At 38.1% G+C, this 22,692-nt stretch overlaps 1 protein-coding gene across 2 annotated transcripts in view; it reads left to right on the plus strand.

Moving 5' to 3' along the window:
• Positions 1 to 22,692, plus strand: part of MAP3K5 (mitogen-activated protein kinase kinase kinase 5) — a 170,111-nt gene that overhangs the window by 94,198 nt on the left and 53,221 nt on the right. For both annotated transcript variants that reach the window (XM_008162042.3, XM_028141508.2), the window contains 6 exons: positions 1,657 to 1,810; positions 7,831 to 7,938; positions 12,233 to 12,282; positions 14,717 to 14,812; positions 16,824 to 16,905; positions 21,937 to 22,070. In XM_008162042.3, the coding sequence (XP_008160264.2) occupies positions 1,657 to 1,810; positions 7,831 to 7,938; positions 12,233 to 12,282; positions 14,717 to 14,812; positions 16,824 to 16,905; positions 21,937 to 22,070 (624 nt within the window). The remainder of the gene's footprint in view (positions 1 to 1,656; positions 1,811 to 7,830; positions 7,939 to 12,232; positions 12,283 to 14,716; positions 14,813 to 16,823; positions 16,906 to 21,936; positions 22,071 to 22,692) is intronic.

Below are 22,692 nucleotides of genomic sequence, written 5' to 3' on the forward strand. Positions count from 1 at the left end.
ATGAAAACAAAATTCCATCTGCATTTAGGACTGTTTTTGAAAACAGTGTTAATTTTATTATGCATCACATGTAATGATTGATCATTAGCCATAAAGACTTTTAAAGGTTAACAATGATACTGAGAAAGGCTCAGAGCAGCTCTGAGCCCAGGCCACTGACTTGTTTTCCTCAGAGGAAACATTTGAGGAGATGACCACCCTGTTTTGTCCTCATTCCTTCCTAAGGAATTTTCTCATTTTCAGCAAATCATCCCCAGCATCAATCCTCCCATTGTGATCTTTCTGACCTTCCCCCTCCACTGATATCCTTAAATCAATATAGTTCAATGGTGCCTCAGCCTAAGGGATAAAGTCCATCTCCTTGGCTTGGCAAACAAGGTTTGCCCTTAGTCATTCCAGCCTCAGTTTTTGTTACGCCACTCTCATTCACACCGAACATGCCATACCACTTGAGAATGCCTCTTGCAGCGCCCTTCTCCACCTGGGGACTCTCATAAATCATATCTGCTCAAAATCAGACCCTGACCTATAACCCTTCCCCGCTTCCAGATACAAGTTCATGGATATCACTGCATACACGTGTGATTATTTCATCTCATGAAATTTTCTTCTTTCAGATATTGTTAGTCATGTCTGTTTAGTATTAGCTTTGTTGATATTGATCACATGATGTTATAATACCTTTTACCTTCTGTCTCCTCAGCACTGTGCACAACTGGAGAACAGACTTGTACTGTTAGTAGTATGTTTACAGAGGGCATTCAGCAAATGACATGAAATACACAAACTAATAAATGCATGCGTTAAATGTAGCCAAATTTGTTATTTCTTCATGATAACCATTCTGATGGTAGAGGAGGTCAAGACTGAAGCACAGGTTTTAGGTATCCTGGATTTTATTGAAAAGAAAACAAACATGGTTTTCTTCAATAGTAATAACCATGAGACACTGCCTTAAATTTCCATTAACTTAATGTTAGCTTTCATGTTTATAGTTTACAGTGTGCTTGCATACCCATTATCTCATTATAATTACCTTGCTTCTCATTTTTACTAACTCTTTCTTGGAGGTACCAGCTGTCTTACCAGATTTGGGGATTTTTGTGTAATATATAAGCTGAGTTGATTCAGGTAAAATAATGATCTCTTATGAAGGGTCTATTTAGAAAAACTTTCTTAAGGAAGTATATTTTACAATAAATGCATTCACCACTTCCTTAAATAGGATATAGGCATTATTTTAAAAGTCATGTTTTAAGTAGATTTATCACACAGTCCAAGTTACTTAAACCCTCTAAGCCTCAGTTTCCTCATCTTTAAAATGGGTATAAACCATCCTGTTTTGCCATGAAATTTGGATGTTTCTTTTCATAAGTTGTGAAGTGCACTTTCCCAAGAAAATATTGTCTCTTAGTTCAGTAAGTCAAAACATCTCCTCAGACCAGACAGATACGTACTTTTAATTCATTTTTGTGAGATTTAAATGAGATAATGTGTGTGAAAGTCCATGACATGTAAGAAATAATGGATAATGTTTGGCGAATCTGAAAATGCATAATTTTAATGCCTTATTTACACTTATAGAATAAGACTGGGATACATGGGAACAGGTGGTTCTAAATTTGCCTCGTGTGTTTTATATCTTTTAATGTTTAGGTACCTCAAGTCTATTGTAGAGACAATTTTGATATATAAACATTTTGTGAAACTGACTACAGAACAGCCTGTGGCTATACAGGAACTTGTGGACTTCTGGATGGACTTCCTGGTCGAGGCCACAAAGACAGATGTTACTGTAGTTAGGTTTCCAGTGAGTACAAACTTTAATTATAGTTCTATTTTGTTCCTTTCATTTAAAGTTTATCCTGCACTGTGGTTGTAATAGTTCTATGTGCTGTTTTTATGCCCTAAAACAACAGTTATATGGTTAATACATTTATTTTCTGCACATTGGTTTGCATTAGCTTACTTTTTAAAATAACTTCTCAAACTCAGAGAAATGAGATACATTTTTATGTTTTGCTATGAAATTTGGATGTTTCTTTTCATAAGTTATAAAGTGCACTTTCCCAAGAAAATATTGTCTCTTAGTTCAGTAAGTCAAGACATCTCTTCAGACCAGACAGATGGGTAATTTTAATTCAGACTACAGCTTTGTTGACATTGTCATCAATATCAATTGCCATTATTGTGGTGAAAAGTGGCAGGCTTACCTGCGTTGTTATTCCATCTCCAGCACTCATTATCTACATGAGTCAGAGTTAGATGTAGTATCCACAATCACTCTTTACAGTGCTTTAGATCATGGGAAATGACTTGTAGGGTTTGGTCTGCAACTAATTTTGGCTAGTCTCTATCAAACTTTATATATATAATGGACACACAAACACTTTAAAAAATATATTGCTCATCTTCTCAGCAAGTGCCATCCCCACCCTGATAGCTCTCAGAATACCATCTAAAGCAGTATATAGCTTTAGCATCCAATGCAAGAATTACTGGCTACTCACTGTGTGCATAAATCTCTTCTCACATCAAAGGGATGCCATACCTCTCTCTGTTTGAGCTCCTAGTCTCAATCTTCCGTACCCAGAGGTGGTGACAACTCAGTAAAATCTTCTTCTGTAGTTCTTGTTGATAGCATCATCTGTTTGATTTAATTAAATCAATTGCTGGCATTAACAGGCTTTCTTTACTCTTGTTTTCAGATGAAGCTTTAAACGCAGCAGGAGCTTTAGTTGAAAAGCCTTTCATACTAAAACACTTAACTTTATTTTCTAGCCTAGATTATGTGTAGCTAGGAAAACACTTATCTCAGAGTGAGCTGGCAGCTTGCCTTGAGCTGGTGGGCTGATGCTAGTAAATGTGGTGGTGAGAGAAGACAGCACAGACCTAAGTATTTAATTATTGACTGTTTACTTGATCTACTAGAAAATTAGCTGTGAGAGGAGAGCACTCATATTAGCTATTCTGATCTGATTTAAATTAGCTTAATATGAATCAGTCTGTCATAATATAAGTATAAAAAATAAAACCAGAAAATATGAAGAGAGAAGTTAGTAGAATATAGGTATGTAGTCCAAGTGAGAGAGGCCTTCTTAAGCAAAAAAAGGGCCTATAAGCCCGAAAGGCAAATATTGACCAATTTGATTTCATTAAAAATTCAAATTTTTGTTCAGCATGAAACACCATAAACATGGCAAATGAGAGACAGGGAAGCAATACTTAATACTAATGCTGTAAAATGATCAATTTGCCTAATATGTAAAAAAACCTCAACCAATTCCTAATTTATACACAAAAGAAATATGGGCAAATCATGTGAAAAGAAAATTAATATCACTGAGTAGTCAAATAAAGAGAAAAAAATGAGACACCATTATACCTATGCTGTTTTGCACATGTGCAAATATATCTGTAGGATAAATTCCCATAAGTGGACTAGATTAATATTGCCATGCTGCCCTCCATAGGGATTGTATCATTTGACATACCCACCATCAACATATTTGCTTTCCCAAAGTCTCTCCAAAAAGTGTATTGTCAGAGTTAAACTTCTGCTAAATTCATAGATGAAAAATGGTATATTGGGGTAGTTAATTAGTGTTTCTCTTATTATGTGTGAGGATGTGCATATATGTAAGTTCATATGTTTAAAAGACCACTCAGTGATTTTTTTAAAAAAAGGATTTGTTGCCACCATTTAAAAATAAAGGGTTGGATCTTCAGTGCTTCCTATGATGGAGTAAATGGTATTGGTATTGCTAAAAAATACCTATGAAATCAGGACACAATGCACAAAACAACTATTTGGAGGCATGAAACAGCTATTATCATAGTACTACAATCCTTGGAAGTGAGTCCCACCTTCACCCATTAGTTTTTTCCCCCCAGGGTCATTTTTCTGGCTGCAACCCAAGGAGATGGAGCCCTGGTTGGGAAAGACATTCTCACTGGGCAGAGCAGACACGTATCAGTGTTTGGGGCTCTAAGGCAGCTGAATATGAGGGGCAGGCAAAGTTGGAAAAAGGGGGATTCTTGAAGAATGAAACCCAGGATTCTGCCTGGCTATTTCAGATAGTGTGAAAAAGGGGTAAGCATGTTGTGAATAAACACAACTATAGATCCCAGTCTTTGACTAAAATTGGGTTTTGGATGAGACCCATATTGTGTAAATAAACCTTATAAAGGTAAGTTCCCTTGCTATTTAAGAGATACTGACCTGAAGTGGCAAAGAACATCCTTTGGAAGGCTGAAAGCTGAGGAGATACTCCAGAGCTTACACCATGCAGGGATAAGCGGTTGGACTTTGGGCCAAGCTAGAGTGATGAGACCTTGGTGAACACCCCAAGTCCTTAGTTGATACATAGAAACCCAAGTCCCAGGAGTAACTGCAAAACTAAAACAGACCATCCTAACAAAACCAGAATAAAAATAAGGCCTGATAGGATCAAGATGATACAATGATAATTTAACTGCTAACTAGGAAAAAAAATCTCTGGAAAGATTTAATTCAAAGCATCTGCAGTGTCATTCAGATTTAATCAAAGATTACTAGGCATGTTAAGAAACAGGAAAAGTAACTGATAATGAAGAGCTAAGACAGCCAATAGAGGCAGATCCAGAGGTGATTCACATATTGGAGATACCAGATAAGGACTTCAAATAACATAATGATCATGTTAATTAAAGAAGAGGAAAAGATAGACGGAATGGGTAAAAAGTGGGATATTTCAACTGAAAAATAAAGTTTATTAAAAATTCAAGTGAAAAATCAGGAGAATTTACATAAAACTTTAGACTTTCAACTGTTCTTAAAAAAATGAAAGGGGCCTGGCCAGTATGGCTCAGTGGTTGAGTGCCAACCCATGAACCAAGAGGTCACCCGTTCAATTCCCAGTCAAGGCATATGCCTGGGTTGCATACTCAATCCCCAGTACGGCATGCAGGACACAGCCAATCAATGTACCTTGCTCATCAATACTTCTATCTTTCTATCCCTCTCCTTTCCTCTCTCTCTAAAATCAATAAAAACAATCAATTGATCAATTGATTCTATCCCTCTCCTTTCCTCTCTCTCTAAAATCAATAAAAACCTTTTATTAAATAAAAGGGAATCTTAATAAATAAATTAATTAAAAAATGAAAGGGACTGGCAGTTTGTGACTGCATACTTCAAAAGCAACAATCTACAGAGCCAACTAGCTGCTCCCATTTAAGATGTTGAGTATAGTCCCAATTCATCCTGCCTTTCTCATTTACCTGTCCCACCAGGCCCACTCTCTGCAATCATAGTTTCCTACCCAGGTTCCACTGCATAGAGAAAGGCAAGCTTCTGGTTCCCGTGGGACCACATCAGTCATTGTGTCTTGTCATTTCCTTAGAGTAGCATTTTCTGTGGCTCACACTTATTAAGGCTGCAGTAGGTCTTGATTGAGGTGATAACATAATCCTTATTTTGAAGTGGATCTTTCTAAGACGAGGATGACTTATATTGGTAAATAATTCAATTTGTGTCCATTTATCTCACTACTATATTCAGTCTCATTCCTCCAAGAAAAACCATGACCCTGAGCAACAGAAAGCAGGTGGAAGTTCTTTTGGGAAATTATTTTAATGGTTCCATAATTTATTATTATTTAGGTTCAGTTCAATTTATTCTTTTCTCTCACCTCTCTTCTGTGTATATTTTCTTTTCTTCCTACATTAAAAAGTTAGCTGACCATCAACTCGTCAACTAATGTCAGGAGAGAGGAAGTGGAGCGTGATAATTCAGTTAAATGTCTGCTTTTTATAGGTTATAGGCCTTGCTGTCTTTCTTCCCACTTCAGATACATAAAGTTAGCAGTTGGCTGTAGTGTTAACCAGTATAAACGACTAGAAACTAAAAGCGAAATTGTGTATACTATGGACTGAGTTGAATTATGATGGTTTTATCAAATTCCCTCTTTTTTTTGGGGGGAGGGGTCTTTTCTCAACTTTTCTGTGACCTACAAAATGTATGCTACAAATCCCTCATATTTTGTCATTTCCAGGGCAGATCAAAGGGCTTAACAAATGTTAGGTGATGATCATTGCAACCAGTGTTTATTCCCTGTCTCAACGCAGGAACACATAATTCAGATTTTATTTGTTAGAAATATTGTGAGACAATAAACACAATTTAAGAAGACATAAGAGAACCTAGTGCTGTGCTTTTCTAAATGTTAAATAATGTGCCCATGTAATTAGGGAACGAGGTATGTTCTCATTTGTCAGTGCAGTGATTTGGATGCTATTTTGGGATGGGAACCCAGCTTTTATTCCATATTATTCCTTTCATTTCACAAGCACTAGGATACTCAGATTGGAGAGCACTATTTCTGTAAAGCTTAGATTGAAAATTTATTTTCATTATTAACCAGTACCACTTAACTCTGTTGATTGGAATTTGGACCTTGATTTACCTGGTATGTTCCTGAGTCAGAATATAGTCCCCTCTGGGCTCTTACTCTGTGTTTATTTATGGTATATTCTATCTTATTTTCATAACTAGAGCCTGACCAAGAATTCTTTATGCCCTTACAGTTTTATAGTAAAGCATAAAGAAAATTTTGTTTTTCTAATCCCCTTTCTCTAGTTCCCTGTACTTTAACTTAAATTCTGTTATGGTAAGTTTATTGTAAAATAAGTACAGTGGGTTTGTAGTGTATGGCTGAGTTAATTTCTGACCCGGATTTCTGTCGAGGCTGCACTTTAGGTTAGAATGTATTGTGAATTCCTGCTTAACAGAGCCTTCTGCAGGATTTTTCTTTCACTTTTATTTGGGAAACCTTGCTTGATACAAGATCGTTTCTAAAAAGGCAATTATCTTGAGTTTTAAGCAGTGGAGCAGAAAGAACTATTCCAGTTTCTCTGCTAGTTAAGCATTTAACTTTATTTTTTATTATTTTTAACATTCCTACTTAAGTCTGCATAGGAAAATTGAGCTAGGCAGGTGCCTTTAAACATCTGTGTGAAATAGATAATAATTGCAGCACCTTTGAAATAAGGGCATGTGTAGTATTTTAATGTTATTTGCTCCTAAAAAGAAATATTAGTAATAATGTAATACATCATGCACTCCTTCAATGGAGATTTTCAACTCACTTATCACATACCCCTTATATAGCTCCAAAACAAGAGCAAGTTTTATTTTTCTCTTTTTTTATCACAAGGTTATAAATACATCATTATTGAAGATATCAGTTGTATCATGAAGTCAGTGTGAAACATGTTTATTTCATACAGCTATCTCCATTTCTTTGATTTATATGTAAACTCTTTCAATAATAACCAAAATAATTTCTCAATCCATTTACATGGGTATGAAAACCGTACATCTTGATCATAGGTGTGGCAGCAGAAAACCTGAAGTATGCGACATTTCTATAAATGGAGTCTTTTCCTTTCCTTGTACAGAATTATTTGTTTTACCACATTGCTGCCTTTCTTTGGCACATTTACATTTATAGAAATAGAGTATGTATTAAATAATACATAAAAGCTTTTGAAAAGTACTATCAGTAGATTAATTGGGGATAGCCAAACAAATATATGGTCTTCAGAAATTTATTTCCAAGTTTTTTAGAAATAAAAGGTGACGTATTATTTTGGAACCTATGATAGTTGTATAATACCATAAGATACTCAAAAGACTCATAGAATGGCAATAGTCAGACCTTTAAATGGTTTATTCTAGCGGTGGACCCAGAACTTCATCCGATAATCAGTGCCTTGTTGTTATGTCAGCTCTACATGGTTTGAATCCTAAGTCACTAATATTAATTTATTTTGTTTTATGTTTTCAAGGTATTAATATTAGAACCAACCAAAATCTATCAGCCTTCGTATTTATCTATCAACAATGAAGTTGAGGAAAAGACAATATCTATTTGGCACGTGCTTCCTGATGACGAGGTAAATTGTGCAATTATTAAGATGAGTATTAATAGTGAAGGACTATACCCTTTCAGCAATTATATGTTCCAGCAAAATTTGCGTTAGTTAAGAAGAAATAGCTTGATTATATTATAAAATGTATTTATGCTAGGGGAGGGGCTGCTGGTTGAATCAACCACCATTGGCCAGTGATTTAATCAATCATGACTGTAATGGAGCCGCTGTAAAAACCCATAAGGACATGGTTCAGAGAGCTTCCAGATTGGGGAACACATGGAGATGTGGGCAGAGTGGCCGCCTAGAGAGGGCACGGGAACTCCATGACCAGTCCCACATGCCTTACCCTATTCATCTCTTCCATCTGGCTGTTCCTGAGTGATATCCTTTTAGAATAATCCAATAATCTAGTAAATAAAATGTTTTTCTGCGTTCTGTAATCTCTCTAGCAAATTAATCAAACCCAGGGAAGGAGTTATTGAAAGTTCATATCTATAGCAGCCATGATGGCATTATTCCAAGTGTAACTGACCAGAAACAAAATTAATACTAACTAGTAAAACTGTTTACATGTTGATAACATTGTTTTAAAGTGTCCATTGTTTTATTCACATTATTTTAAAGTATATGGATATATATCATATAGCAGAAGTAGAGTGGTCACCCAGTTGAAACCACAAAAACTAAAAGAGGTTAGGAGAGGTAAGCATTATTATCTGGAAGAGGAGATTTTTCAAAGGCTTGATTGGAAAGAGCAAGGTTGTCCAAGGACACTTGGAAACAGAATGGGGCTAAAGGAATTAGCAATTAGCAAGGCTCCGGAAAATGAGTGGAGAGCCAGAAATATTTGGGAGACAGAAAAAGAACAGAAAGTAAACCAAAGATTTTTGGAAAATGAGTACTATTTCTGGCTTGTGGTCATTATTTTTCCTTTCTGGAGGTTCTTCATTCAGTAAAGTTAGCCTTGTATTGATTCGCTTATGTTTTGCAACAATTGTAGAGACAGTTTTTATGTTATGCTAAGAACTAAACATATTAGGGTAGAAGTGAATGCATGAAGGGTTAAAGATTTTATTGTCAATTGTCTTTTCTTATCTTTTGATCAAGAAGAATTTCTGCATTTGCATATTGCTCATTTCCTGTTACCTTTAGTGCTAAAAATTCTTCTTGTTCAAAAATTTAAGCTTTCTTAAATCATTTAGTTTCTGTTTTGAATCTGCCAATTTCTTTGCAAACCTTAGTTTTATCCATTCGTTAGCACTGCCATTTTCTCTGTTTTTAAAAACAGAAGTGCTACAATTGAAATGAGGACAAGCAATAAAAATAAGATCACTTTGTTATTATTGTTAGTTTAAAGCAACTGTAATAACTATAAATAATAGATAAGCAACAGGTTTAATACATCTTATGTTAAGCAGGAAATGGATTGTTGTGGAATGTTTAAAATTTTTTTTCTAGAAGTAGAATAACAGAGAATGTTGCTTTTCATCTATCATATTTATTTTGTTACTTCCTCTCTCAATGTTTTCATTCTGACTCTGGAATGAACAGTCACACAAGCTAGTATTTAACCTCATTTTGCAACTTTAAAAACTTTAAGATCATTTACCCGAATTCCCAAGAGTTCAGGGACTCTCAGAGAGTTACTCTACATTCAGGGGCAAAATTAATTGAAATTCCAATACTTTAACTGTTCTCCCTTTGTTCAATAGATGGTTACTGCTTAAGTAAGTAAGTTAGTATTTGAAGTTAGTACTTGAAGAAAGTCTGCACGTGACCATGAAAGAAAAACCTAGATTGAGGAACAGAGAAGATTTTTGCAAGATACTTAAAATGCTTGTTATTTAGAAACACACACACACACACACACACACACACACACACACACCGCCCCGTTTAGGTTTGGGGATTAAGCACTCCCATCCTCTCTGATGGCTCCTCAGACAACAAGGACCCAATGGAGTAGGATGTGCTGACCTCACTCCAGCTCCAGCCCATGGCCATTCTGAGAAGATCTAGGAATTTATGAGGGGAATATGTTTACCTAGGACTATAGATTTTGATGATATGATGTTCTCATCCCTCAAAGATACTTTTAACTACAAAACCTCCCACTAAAAGTGGCTTAAGTAATAAGGAAATGTTATCTCACATTACAAGAACTTCTGAGGCGGGTTCATTCTGGGGCTGATTTCAGTGGCGTGACATTGTCAGAATTCTGAGTTGGCTTTTCTGCATGCTCTTGGTTTTTCACTCATGGTCTTAATAGCAGCTCTAGCATCACTTAACACAGACCAAATCCAAAGGAGGAGGGTCAGGCTCTTTCCTTATGCAAAAAGTTGCATCAGGTGACCATGCCTAAACCAACCACCAGCAAGGGAAATGGACTTACCATGGCTGATGTAGACTAATCAGTTTCACTGTCCCTAAGCATTGTCATCTGAGCCTGAACAAAATTCACATTTTGTTAGCAAAGAAGAGAGGGAAGGGCCATTGCCTAGGGCACCAATAATGTCTCACAGAATATAATTCCTGTGCCACCTTACCTCAATATTAATTCCTAGTTCCTGTTCTTGCCCTAGCTGGGGCACAGGATCTGAGGCCAAGCAGTTCCTAGAAAATAGTGCTTGTGCTGATTAAATAAGGTTGAGTGTTGGTTTGGGACTTGTTGGTGTTAAATAGCACTCCAGCTCTGCCTCTGGTGTCCCTTTCCCCCTGATTCCCAGACGGGCCCTGGAGCCTTTTACCTCACCCGTTGGCTCTGTGACGCACCAGCGCCTCCATGTGGAGAGTCCACTAGCAAGGGAGGTGGAGAGAGGCCTTATTCCAGATCCCTTCATCTCGCTCTTTACTCCACTGAAAGGAAAAGTTCCCTAGCAGCACTTGAACCTTTCAGGAACCTAACATTCTGAAATGCTGTGCTCCTTTCCTCTAAAACCAGCCCAATCAACCTGGGAAATCTCTCCGTGGCTGCTCCCAGAGCAGGGCTGATGGAAGATAGGTTTTACCAGTGCCGTCTTGTTGGCGTTCGTCAGTTGCTGTGTTCAATTGCAGGTTTGCAGACTGCCTATCAGCTCTGCACTCAACCCCGCCTCCTGATCCTGGGGTGGCCTTAGAACGAAACTGAGGTGCAGGCTGTATGTCTGAGGCTGCCTTGTGTGCACATGGTGTGCAGGTTAACAGCTGCAGCTCCTGAGTCGCATATGCTTAGGTCACCTGAGGCCAACGGGATTTAGAAGCAATTTCCAAATTACCAGCTGAAGCTGCAGGCTGCTATTTTATTTTAACTCCCCGTGCACTCTGGTTAAGAGAACCACATTCCAGGAGTCCCTTTCGATGGCCTCTGCCTTTTCTAGGCTTCGTGCACAGCAACGTTTGCTCTGTGGTAATTCAGGTCACATCCCCGTGACCTGATTGATGTGCATTGAAACTAGTTTCTTAGGAAATCTACTTCAGGCTTGACAGTCTATTTTTATTTTAAGTTACATGATCCCAGCAAATAACTAGTTGTTGAACAAAACTTTGGTTCTTGACCCAACAACCTTTCCATGCTGACACCTCAGCATGACAAAAAGCATTTCTCAGGTGACAACATGACATAAAGCGTCTCCCAGGCGACAAAGAAGAAAATGCCCAAATATGAGTCAGTCTATCACTAAACCTTGCATTGTTAACATCTCAGGAAATTGTGCTGTGAATATTTTCCTGATTTTTTTTTTGCTTTTGTTGCTGGCAAAATAGACAGCACAATTTTAAAGATTCTTGGCCGTCAAGAGTGCTGATGTTGCTAAGGGTATGAAAGTGCTCACAAAACAACAATCACAGGCAATTGAAGCGGTAGAAAAATTGTTGTTGATTTGGATAATCAACAGAAGCAATGGTATGTGAAAAAGTGAAGATTCTGCATGCTGACCTCCTGAAAGACACCCCTGGAACAAGTGCTAAAAGTGATTCATGTGAGGCTAGTAGGGGATGGTCCGATAAATTTAAGAAAAAAGTGTTTTATTTACAGATTAAACAGTGCATTAGACAGCACTGAATATAAGTAAAGGTTAAAATGGAATAATTTGGAGTCTGGACTGAATTAATTCAATTTACATTATTTCTAATGGGAAAAATGATTTGGTTTTTAAATAAATCATTTCAAAAACAGGCTTCCAGACTGAATTAAGTTCGAGAACTAAGGTTCCACTGTAATTTGTTTGTGAAGAATTATACATGAGGAAAAATTACTCTGTGTATCTTATTTTAAAAGAATAAAACAAAATTACTCCTTGGATTACTGAACATTTTTTGTTCTTTCCTTATATTCTAGAATGGTATACATGAGTGGAACTTCAGTGCTTCTTCCATCAGGGGAGTGAGGTAAGTCTCCTTAGTGTATTTCATTTTCTTGGAAGACATTTTTCTAGAATATGACTGTCTTGAATAGGACTTCTCGTCATGATTTAAAAATGCAAAGAACCTCAGCAATCCTTCTATTAATGAAATGCTCAACCTTCTTTAGACTCACTATCTCCATTACTAAAAGATTTGCAACAAAAACTTTTACAGTTAGTTGAACTGACTCTGTGCTTGTCACTGACTTAAAATAGGATGACTGAGGGGTAAATGTTATCTGTGGGTCAGAATCAAGGTATAGATAAAAGTGAGCTATGAGAGTTCTGTCTAGGTGGTCTAAGTTTATGTTATAGGGTGGTTTTCTGGTCTTTAGGTATGCCAGAAACTAATCTCTCCTTAATGGATCCAAAACATCTTCTACCAGATTGTGTCCCATAGCTCATACTAATGGGATGTGGTTATAGGGAATTCATTTTTTTTTTAAACTTTTTCTGAGGTTACCATCAATGAAGTGTTCGGAGATTAGAGTGACTCACTTCACTTTGGCTCAGTTCTGACATTGCATCATAATGCCATTGGCTCAGGAAATGCCATTTCCTAGGATTTAGAAATGAGGTTGTTTTGGTTTTGGTTTGTTTTTTCAGAATGAAGAGCCACCAATTAAATGTTTAAATGCTTGTGCTATAGAAACTCATGCTAGACCAACTCTTGGGAATTTTACACCAAATTAGTTTTGATTACTACTTTTTCTCCGCACATGATAGAAATGTGTGTGTGTGGGTGCGGGGGCGGGGGAGTATCTGAAGGCCACATTTGCAATACCCTGTTGCTTTTGGCATAATAGTAATTGGTTTTGTTGGAACATGAACTGGTAATTGGAGTTTGCCTGGCAATACCACCTGTTACCTTATGAATGATCTGAAGAGAAACATGCAAGATTGTGGATTGACTCATTATATATCTTTCCAATACATGCCTTCTCAACTAAAGCTTTATACTCTTAATACTTAATTTTTAAAACAGGTCATTAGTAAAACACTCATTTTTATAGCTGCATTTTTAAGCAATCCACTTAGTATGGTAAACATACATTTCACTTTCTCATATCTACTTTCCAATGAATTAGTTTTCTTTAACTAGGCATGGCATCCCTACATAACCTTTGTTGTGGTTTACACTTATACACAGAATGCTTACATGAGGCTACTGCTGGCTTATATATTGGGAAATGTGAGTTCCAGTGTGTGACTTCAAAGAGAGCTAACTCTTCTGGGTTTTCTCCTCTATAAAGAGATGACAAGTTATAGAAGAAAATCCAACTACTTCAGCAGTTTGTCTTACATCACCTCAGAACTTTCTCAGCTCAGTCAACGGGCATTTATTGAGAACCAGCTGTGTGTCAAATGTTGAGTTCTATTCCATAAGAATACAAAAAACTAAGACCTCAACTCTGCTCTCTAAGAGCTCTAGGTCCAGCAGGAGAACAGACACTTCACAACTGGTGATAATGCAGAGTGAGGTGAGCAATGATAGAACTATATTCAAAGAAAAGAGGTGCAAAAGAAAAGTCTTTCTGTTTAAGATAGAAGTAAGGAAGGGAGTAAGGTCTAAGCTTGGTCTTAAATGATGAGTAGAATTTCTTTTAAAAGTAAAAAATAATGTGCATTCTAAACTAAAGGAACAGCAGATGCAAAGGCATAAAATAGGGATTAGCAAACTACACCCCCAGGCCAAATATGGCCCACCACCTGTTTTTGTAAATAAAGTTTTATTGGAACTCAGCTTTGTTCATTGTGTATTGTCTAAGTCTGCTCCAACAGCAAAATTGAGTAATTTGGCCCACAAAACCTGAAATATTTACTCTCTGGCCCATTACAGAATATATTTGCCAACCCTTGGTGTAAAACAGCATGGCCTGACCGGTAATCTCAAAACTGTTCTAATTGCTGTGAAGTAAACCACTTGCTTAGTCCAAATCAAGTGATGTTCCATAGTTGCTTCCTTCCTATAAAATCTCTACAACTAAGGAGGTGCTTTTCCTGCCTCCACACATTGCCCTTCTAGCTTTGGAAGCATTTTGTTGTTCTGCAGATCTCAGAGAACCGAGCACCAAGGTCAGTCAGCCAGTGGACACTTAGGCTTGTCCTCCCGGCACGGGTCAGAACACCTTTCTCACGCTGAGGTGGAGGGACCAAACCTTAGAGCAACCAAACCTTAGAGCAACCAAACCTTAGAGCAACTCTGTCTACAGACATGAGGAGGAAGACAATTCTCAGAAAATTCAGTAATTTTAGTATTGTGGTACAGGAAATACTGCTTTTTAAAGTACTATTTTTAACTTTTTGTCATAAACAACATTGATTTTATAATTGGGACCAGATAAAAAAAAGTATTTATTTTTCATGACAGTTCCTGAAGTATTGGGATTTCCCTGAATAATTCTCTCTGTTTGTTTCAGTATTTCTAAGTTTGAAGAACGATGCTGTTTTCTTTATGTGCTTCACAATTCTGATGATTTCCAAATCTATTTCTGTACCGAACTTCATTGTAAAAAGTACGTATTAGTCATGGGTTTGTGTAAAAAAGATTGTGCTTGCGTGATCATTATTTTTAATTAATGAGTGAACATATAGCTTCTGAAAATTATTCATGGCTATGTAAATATTTCATTTGGGCTAATATTTTATAATTATGTGGTATGTTTATCAGAATTTTGGGGATTCCCTTTAATAAATTACTTTATTTCTGACATTTCTGATCACCAACAAGCTATTCTCTGTGACACCAGCTGAGTATCCTACAATTTAACTCATTTCTAACAATATCTGCCTAGAGATAGTGTCTGATCCCACAGGTTAAAGGCTCAGTCCCACGAAACTTTCTGCCCCCACTGTAGATGCCAGTCACAAGCCCAGGTTATCTTACCTGAGCTTCTGACCAACTGGCTGTAGGTCAGAGGTTCTAATGGCCCCTGCTTGCATTAGATTATGTTTACCAGTTTAATGGAAGGATATGATACCGGGAACAGATGAATAGCTAGATGAAAAGATACGTAGGGTAAGGTCCAGGAGGGTCCCAAAGCACAAGAACATCTGTTCCCATGGAGTTGCAGTGGGTTACCTTCCTGGCAGCAATGTATTTGCTAGTCTGGACGCTCCTTGAACCCTGTACTATGGGAGTTTCATGGAGGCTTTATCACATAGACATGATCAATCATTATTTTTAGCTCCTGTCTCCCTCTATGGAGGATGGAAGGTGAAGCTGAGAGTCCAAGTTCCTAATTATGGCTTGTTCTTTCTTGTGACCAGCCCCCATCCAGGTGCCCAAGCAAAGTCTTGCTAAAACAAAAGATGCTGCTATTTCTCTTATCACTTAGGGGCTGCTCAAGGGTTTTAGGAGCCCTGTGCCAGGGATGGGGGTCCAAGACCAAATATTAGAACAAGAGATGCCTGCAGTGTTCTTACCACTTAGAAAACTACAAGGGTTTTAGGAGCTCTATGCCAGGACCTGGGAGCAGACCAATGTATATTTTCTGTTATCTCATTGGTACAGAGATAGAAGAAAGGTTCTATCTGGTAGGTAACCTGTTCTTCCTTTGGGCTGGCAGTGCGCAGCACGACCTGCCCGTGAGAGCATCAGCTCTCACAGTACCTGTTCATAGAGCCTCCCTTACTGTATGTCTGCAGACCATTCGCATCCCCTTGGAACGGATAGCACAGCTAGTGTTCCACGGGGCAAATCTGTTTCTCGCTTGTTATTATTTTTCTTGGCTCTGAGTTGGCCTCCAGAAAAAAGAAAACTTTATAAGAAGAGTTCCTGAAGAAAATGTCACCAACAGAGAGGTGGCTTCTGTCACAAACATATAAGCTCGCCTCGCCTGCTCCTGGTTCACATTAGTGTTTTGCAGGCTGTGTTTATGGGGCCGTGTGTGTATAATATTGAGGTGCTCAGGCAGAAGATTTGAGTCACTGAGATCAAATGTTGTAGTGGCCAGCACTGTATCAAATAGCCACTTCAGAATTTAGAGACACTATTCTAGAATATGGGTATTATTTTATGTCCCATTTAAATAAAATATCAACAGCAGCAAAACAATAATAGCTCATTATAATGAGTGCACTATGCTAAGTAAGCACTTTACATGTATACCTCAAGTCATCTTCACAACAACCTAAGAGACTGATAAGTATATTCCCCATTTTATAATTAAGGGATGAGTCTCAGAGTTGGAGGAGCTTAATCATACAAACATTAGCAATCTTGGTCTGATATCCAAGTCCACTTTCCTAACCTTGTCATTTCTATGACCTTGTCTAGCCTCACTGTTCTAATTCTATACTATATATACATTACTCTGTACATGAAGTGGGGCATGAGGTTGGAAATTTCTGGAAGAGCCTACCAACCTGTGTTTTCTTTTTGAAAAATCATATTTTTCACTCTGACACTGATGGTTTGTTTATTGCCTGACATTCTTAGCTCCAATTTTTTTTTTGCTCTGAAATCACTTTGGAACATACTTGTTTCATGTACTACGAGTGACCACATTCCAACTTTCATCGTAGGTTTTTTGAAATGGTGAATACCATTACCGAAGAGAAGGGGAGAGGCGTGGAGGAAGGAGACTGTGAAGGTGACTCCCTGGAGGTAATGCCTAAGGTTTCCATGACTAATTTTAAAAAGTGAACTATTTTAAGCTTTACCGAGGAAGGGAGAGTGTTGCGGGGGAGGGGTATATGACTTCAATCCTTTGCATTCCATCGAAAAATTTCAGATCTGTGATGTAGAATGGCTTCTGCAGTATTCCCAGCGATCTGGATAGTCTATACAGTAAATTCACACATTCTTGTCTTAAGCATTTTGGCTTGGTTTGCCATCATGCCACAACTCTTGAGGCTGCTGGCATTCTCTTGGTGGGTGTTCCATCAGCATAACGTTCGTGAAAGGACCCCGTGATGTTCTGGGCTGTGAAGACCGTGAGCTCTGCCTTGGCCCTCCCGCTCACTCGGTGCCCTTCATGGCCAGGGCACCTTCACCATATGAGCTAGTAAACAGCCTTAATTTATGTTTTTTCACAATTTATGATAATTTCATTATATCTTTTATTACATTTCTTAGATGTTTTCAACCTTCTTAATTAAATTTATTTTTCAGTATTCTAAATATTTTGTTAAAATGAGTTAATTTCATTACTGTAAACTAAACTCGAACTTCAGCCTGTAAATGACATACCAAAAATAATTCCTCCACTTCCCATTCCTTACACTGTAAACAGGAAAGATGACTTTGCTGATTAAGATTTTTATGCTGAATAATTGTTATCTGATCTTCACTTCAATTTGAGATAGAATTTAAATTGTTTCAATATAATTCCTGAAGCCTTTTAGGTCCCTGGGCCCAAAACAAAATTAAAATGTTGGAAAAGTTAGACATTTTTTTATGTTTTTAACTTCACTTAGAGTGGTGTCAACATTCAGCAAATATTAGCTATTAATGTGGTTCTGTAAGCCACAAAATTGAAGCTAATCCTTAGAATTTTTAATGTTTGAAAACTTTTCGTTCAAAACCCAAGTTAATATTTGCTTTTATTTCTGATTAGAACAGTAAGCTTTCTTTGAAGCAGTCCAATTGTGGGAGAGATTTAGCCCCTTTGGGTCATGGTCAGAACCCCCTCTGAGCATACCTGGCACTCGTGAGATCCCATGCCGGGGACAGGAGCCTTGAGTTCTGGTTCTAACTTTGCCAACAGCCAGTTCTATTACTTTGGACAAAATTTATACTCCCACTGGGCTAAGATGATCTCATTCCTTAAATGAGAGTTGAACAAGATCTTAAATAGCCTTTCTTAGCTCAAGTATTTTATAAATTTTAAGATTAGTACAAACTGTACAAGGTTTTTCAAATATAGCTCAATATCACTTTGGGAGGACTTTTCTATTTTTAAACAGAAAGGGAAACAACTTCTTTTGATTCCAAGCCATGTTTTTTGACTCAAGGCTGTATTTTGACATGGAAAGGTGATGAACCCATATTGTAAATAATTTACTGTATTAGTAAGTTTATATTAAAATCGCCGAACAATTGAATACAGTCATCATTGATTAGATTACAGTTAATCATAAGGGTTCTAACACTTATCAACTGTGGTCCCCATATTTGTTCTCCCAGCCATCCATAGCTTCACTAAGAGCAGGACATCTGCCCAGTAACCCAAGCCAGACATCTCAGAGAAACTGCCACTCCAGCCTGTCTTACCCCCACACCCAGTCTTTCCTCCAGCCCCTTCATTTCATCTGTCACTCCCCCATCTCAGGTCTTTATCATCTCCCACGTGGCCTGATCTCTCTCCTCTGTCAATAAACTGTCTCTGTCACCAGCAGACAGATCTCTCGTGTGGATTTAATCCTGTGACTCCCCTAAGTATAACGATATTCTTAACTGTCTGGCTATAACTTACCCTTTCCTTTGCATCCTACGGTACGGCAGTGCCAAATTCTTTTCTGTTTTCCAGACAGCCTGTTTTTGGGTTTGACCTGCAGATGCCCAACTCCACATGCTTTTTTCTGCTCTGTCCCACTTGATTGGCTGCATCCTAATTTTTTGAGATCCAATTCGTGTAATTTTTTTCTTTGAATCAGTTTCAACACCTCTTCTCACTTTTCTCTACTCTCATAACATTTTTACTCACTCCCCTGCCCTAGCTCTTCTTATCGCATTGTAATTCGGTAGTCTGCACCGAACTCTTAACATCGCAAGGCTAGATCATGGCTCTAGCCCCCTTTTTTGAAGTAATTTTCACCTGAGGATATGTTTTTGAGAGAGAGAGAAACATCGATAGGCTGTCTCCAGTACACACCCTAAATAGGGATCAAACCTGCAATCTAGGTAGGTGTCCTGACTTGGGAATCGAACTCACAACCCTTTGGTACACGGAATGACACTCCAACCAAGTGAGCCAACTGGCCAAGATTCTACCTGTTTTAATCACATGGTCTCACATGGTACCAGGTATCCAAGCAGAAGTACAGTCAGAAGGCTTTAAAAAGTTTGAAGCTGGGGGTGGGTATGACAAAACCAGAGTTGTTTAAACAATATCTCAAACTGAGGGTAGGGGGCTATGGATTGAAGGGGGCAGAATAAATGCTGGTAAATTGGCTTGAAGGTTGTTTAATCAATGTTAAATCAATGAAAGAATGAATACCATAATCAAGCTGAATACCATAATCCAGCCATTATCAACCCATTCTCTTTTCATCTCCTTTTCTTATTTCCTTGAAAAAAAAAATGACTGAGGTACTTCTGGTGCTCAATACAAAATATGTTGTGTCTCCCTCTTCTCTCCTCTCCCAAACACATAGATATATTCTCCTTCCATCTGTCCCTCTTCTCTCTCTCTCTCCCTCTCCTTTCTTCTCTCTGTTTTCCCCCAACATCCTTCTTTTTCTGCATTTTTACCTCACTGTTTTATCAAAATGAGCTTATGATTGAAACAAGCCTGAGATAGTCATAGCAGCTGGCCCCGTGCACCTGTTTATACATAGTGAGCATAAAGGGAAAGGTGACCCCTTTTGGGATGCAGTGGGGACAAGCAAGATAAAAGGAAGGTTTTCCTTTGACTCAAACATCTGCAGGATGATGAAATACCTTATCATCTCCTTTCCTGATGATTTGCCTCGCAAACAGTGAATTATAGTTTAGAATTCATTTAAATCAATTTGGAATCATCAAGTTTCTTCAGCATCCTTTTTCTATTTTTGTTCATCTCTAAAGCTCAATACCCAGTTACCACTCTGTCTGAGAAAATATGTCACTTCGAGTGTTGTATGATATGAGTGTCAATTTGTTACTCAATCATTCATTCTGTTGGCAGAAGGAAAGTTTTTCCTCTACCAACTTAGGTTCACTGGTGGGGACCTGCAAATTAACTGACAAAAGACACACTAACAGGAGAAAAGCTAAAGTTTATTCATGTATATGGAAACATACAAAGAAGTGGCTCCTGAACAGCTGGAGTTAAGAGTTTGTTTATTTTACCAAGAAAAATCCTTAATAGGACTTCAAGGGGAAGAAAGCACATGGCTGGAAACTAAGTAGAAGCAAGTGGAAGGTACAGAAACTTTTGGAAAGGTTTTTTGCCTTTGTCATTTCTCATCCAGGGATGAGTGGCCCTAAACCTCCCAGAGAGAGGTTATGGCAGCTGTATTTTCAAGAGGCTTTGCTTAAGTCAGCACAAAAAGTTTAGATAAGGGTTTTTCTGCAGCTGATACTTATTTAGATGGTTTCCTTCAATTTAAGATAATTGTCACACCACATTTGTGGGTCCAAGTGTATCTCATCAATTCACTCAAATATTTACTGGACACCTACCATGTGGTAGGCACTGTTCTAGGTGCTGGGGACACAGCAGAGAACAACAGAGGAAAATCCCTCATTGAGCTTACATTCTAGTGAACAATAAACAACATAATAAGTAAAACTTGTCGTATGTTTGGAGAAAAAGCAAGGAAGGAATTAGGAAGTGACAGTGTAATGGAGTGTGCAGTTTCAGACAAGGCAGCCAGGGAAGGCTCCCTGACAAGGTGACAGTTGAGTAAAGATCTGCGGGAGGAGAGATCAATCAAACCTGATATGTGTACCTGCAGCATTTTTAGCATTCTATTGATATTATTAATAGTTATTTCTGTTTTCATATTTCTTTATTAAGAAGGCGATACTGAAAATTAACGAAGGTACTATTTGGGTCTTTGAGGTGACCGCTCCGTTAATGTGATTAAGCACAGAGGGAAGTGCATGGCTTTTTCGAAGGTTGCTTTACTGTTGGTCCCTTGACCATGCAAGGACTGCGTGAATCACCACTTTGCCATTTGCCTTCCTATGCTGATTCTCTTTCCAGCTCCAGTTTAGATTGGTCTGGGCGGGCAACAATAGAGGGATGATTCCAGAAGTATTCCCATCGTTGCTTCAAAATGCAGCCGTTTCCCTTAGCAACAACCCGATTTGCTAGCCTATTGCCATAGAAATAAAATGCAAAATACATAAGCAGTGTAATTCTACCTTTTATTTTTTTTTAAACATTCCTTTCCCCGCTGCTCCTCTTTTTCTCCATTTTTGTCAGTTAACGTACCCTGCCTTCCCTTGGATCTTGGCCCAGCTCTGTTCTACTTTTTCTGACCACTGCGTAGGTCACTCTCTGTCCTTTATGGGCCAGGCAAACCAGTAAGACCTCAAATTTTTCTTCTTACCCAAAGCCTTTCAGTGGTTTTATTCTCCTGGTAGAGTGTGAAATGCCTTAATAGCACCAGAAGCTGAAAAACAAAAGAAAGATTAATTAGATGTGATAGGTATTGATACTAATCATGCTTATCTCTGGAGTCAGTGAAAAACAGGATTTAGTGGGTAAAAGAATCCAAGTGGGCTTTTGAAAAAACTCTTACGGATTTAAATACACAGTCCCCACTGTATTTGTACCAGCTGTGAAAACATGAGCACACAATCTGGTTTATATTGCGAATGTCTATTTTTTGGTTCTTAAAGCTGCTTTTTTCGAATTTCATCTTATTGTTTCCCTTGTATATCCATCTGCTGAAATAAGGAAAAATGCTCTTGGAAAAAGTTGATGTTCAAAATGTAGAATGCAACTAATGTTTCCATATTCTCTCTCCATTTTTCCTTTTGTAGTATGACTATGAATATGACGAAAATGGTGACAGAGTCGTTTTAGGAAAAGGCACTTACGGGATAGTCTATGCAGGTCGAGACCTGAGCAACCAAGTCAGAATCGCCATTAAGGAAATCCCAGAGAGAGATAGCAGGTATAGTAATGGTGGTTAATAAAGAGCTGTTTCCTAAGGTATTTGGGGTTGTGTGTAGCCTTTTAGAGAATATTTTGGTGAAACGCTGTCTGAGAACTCTGTGGTTTTAATCAGCTCCCTGTGAGGTTAAGCTGCTGCATCATTCAGTGATTCAGTTACAAGACTGGTGGGAAAGGACAGCATCTCTGAGGTAACAGGGACAGGACTCTTAAAAAGAGTGGGAAAAAGAATGGCCCTGTGTGTGTTATGTCAGAGAGCGGTGGTTTGTTATCGGGGTACGTGGGGAACCAGCACTACCTGAAGCTGTTCTAAGCAGAGGTTCCAGTTTCCAGTCCAGCAGTTAAAGGAGGTTGGAAGTCGTCACTCCATCTTAACAACAGATAGAAAGCCAAACACACTGAGAAATCGGCAGCTCTTCTTAAGGGTTAGTTGTCGGTATTAATGTTAAATTTGCTGGCTTATAAATGTTAGAAATCAGTTTTTTTTTAAATGACTAACTCAAACCATTCTGCGTGCTGAGTCATCAGAGAAGTAAGGTCTCACAGGACAAGCCGCTGCCCCCCAGATTGGAGAGGCAGTCATAGCGGAGACCCACACTGTTGTGAGTTTTGCCCTCCGGAGC

Source organism: Eptesicus fuscus, chromosome 10 (genome assembly GCF_027574615.1).
Source record: "Eptesicus fuscus isolate TK198812 chromosome 10, DD_ASM_mEF_20220401, whole genome shotgun sequence".
Classification (NCBI taxonomy): domain Eukaryota; kingdom Metazoa; phylum Chordata; class Mammalia; order Chiroptera; family Vespertilionidae; genus Eptesicus; species Eptesicus fuscus.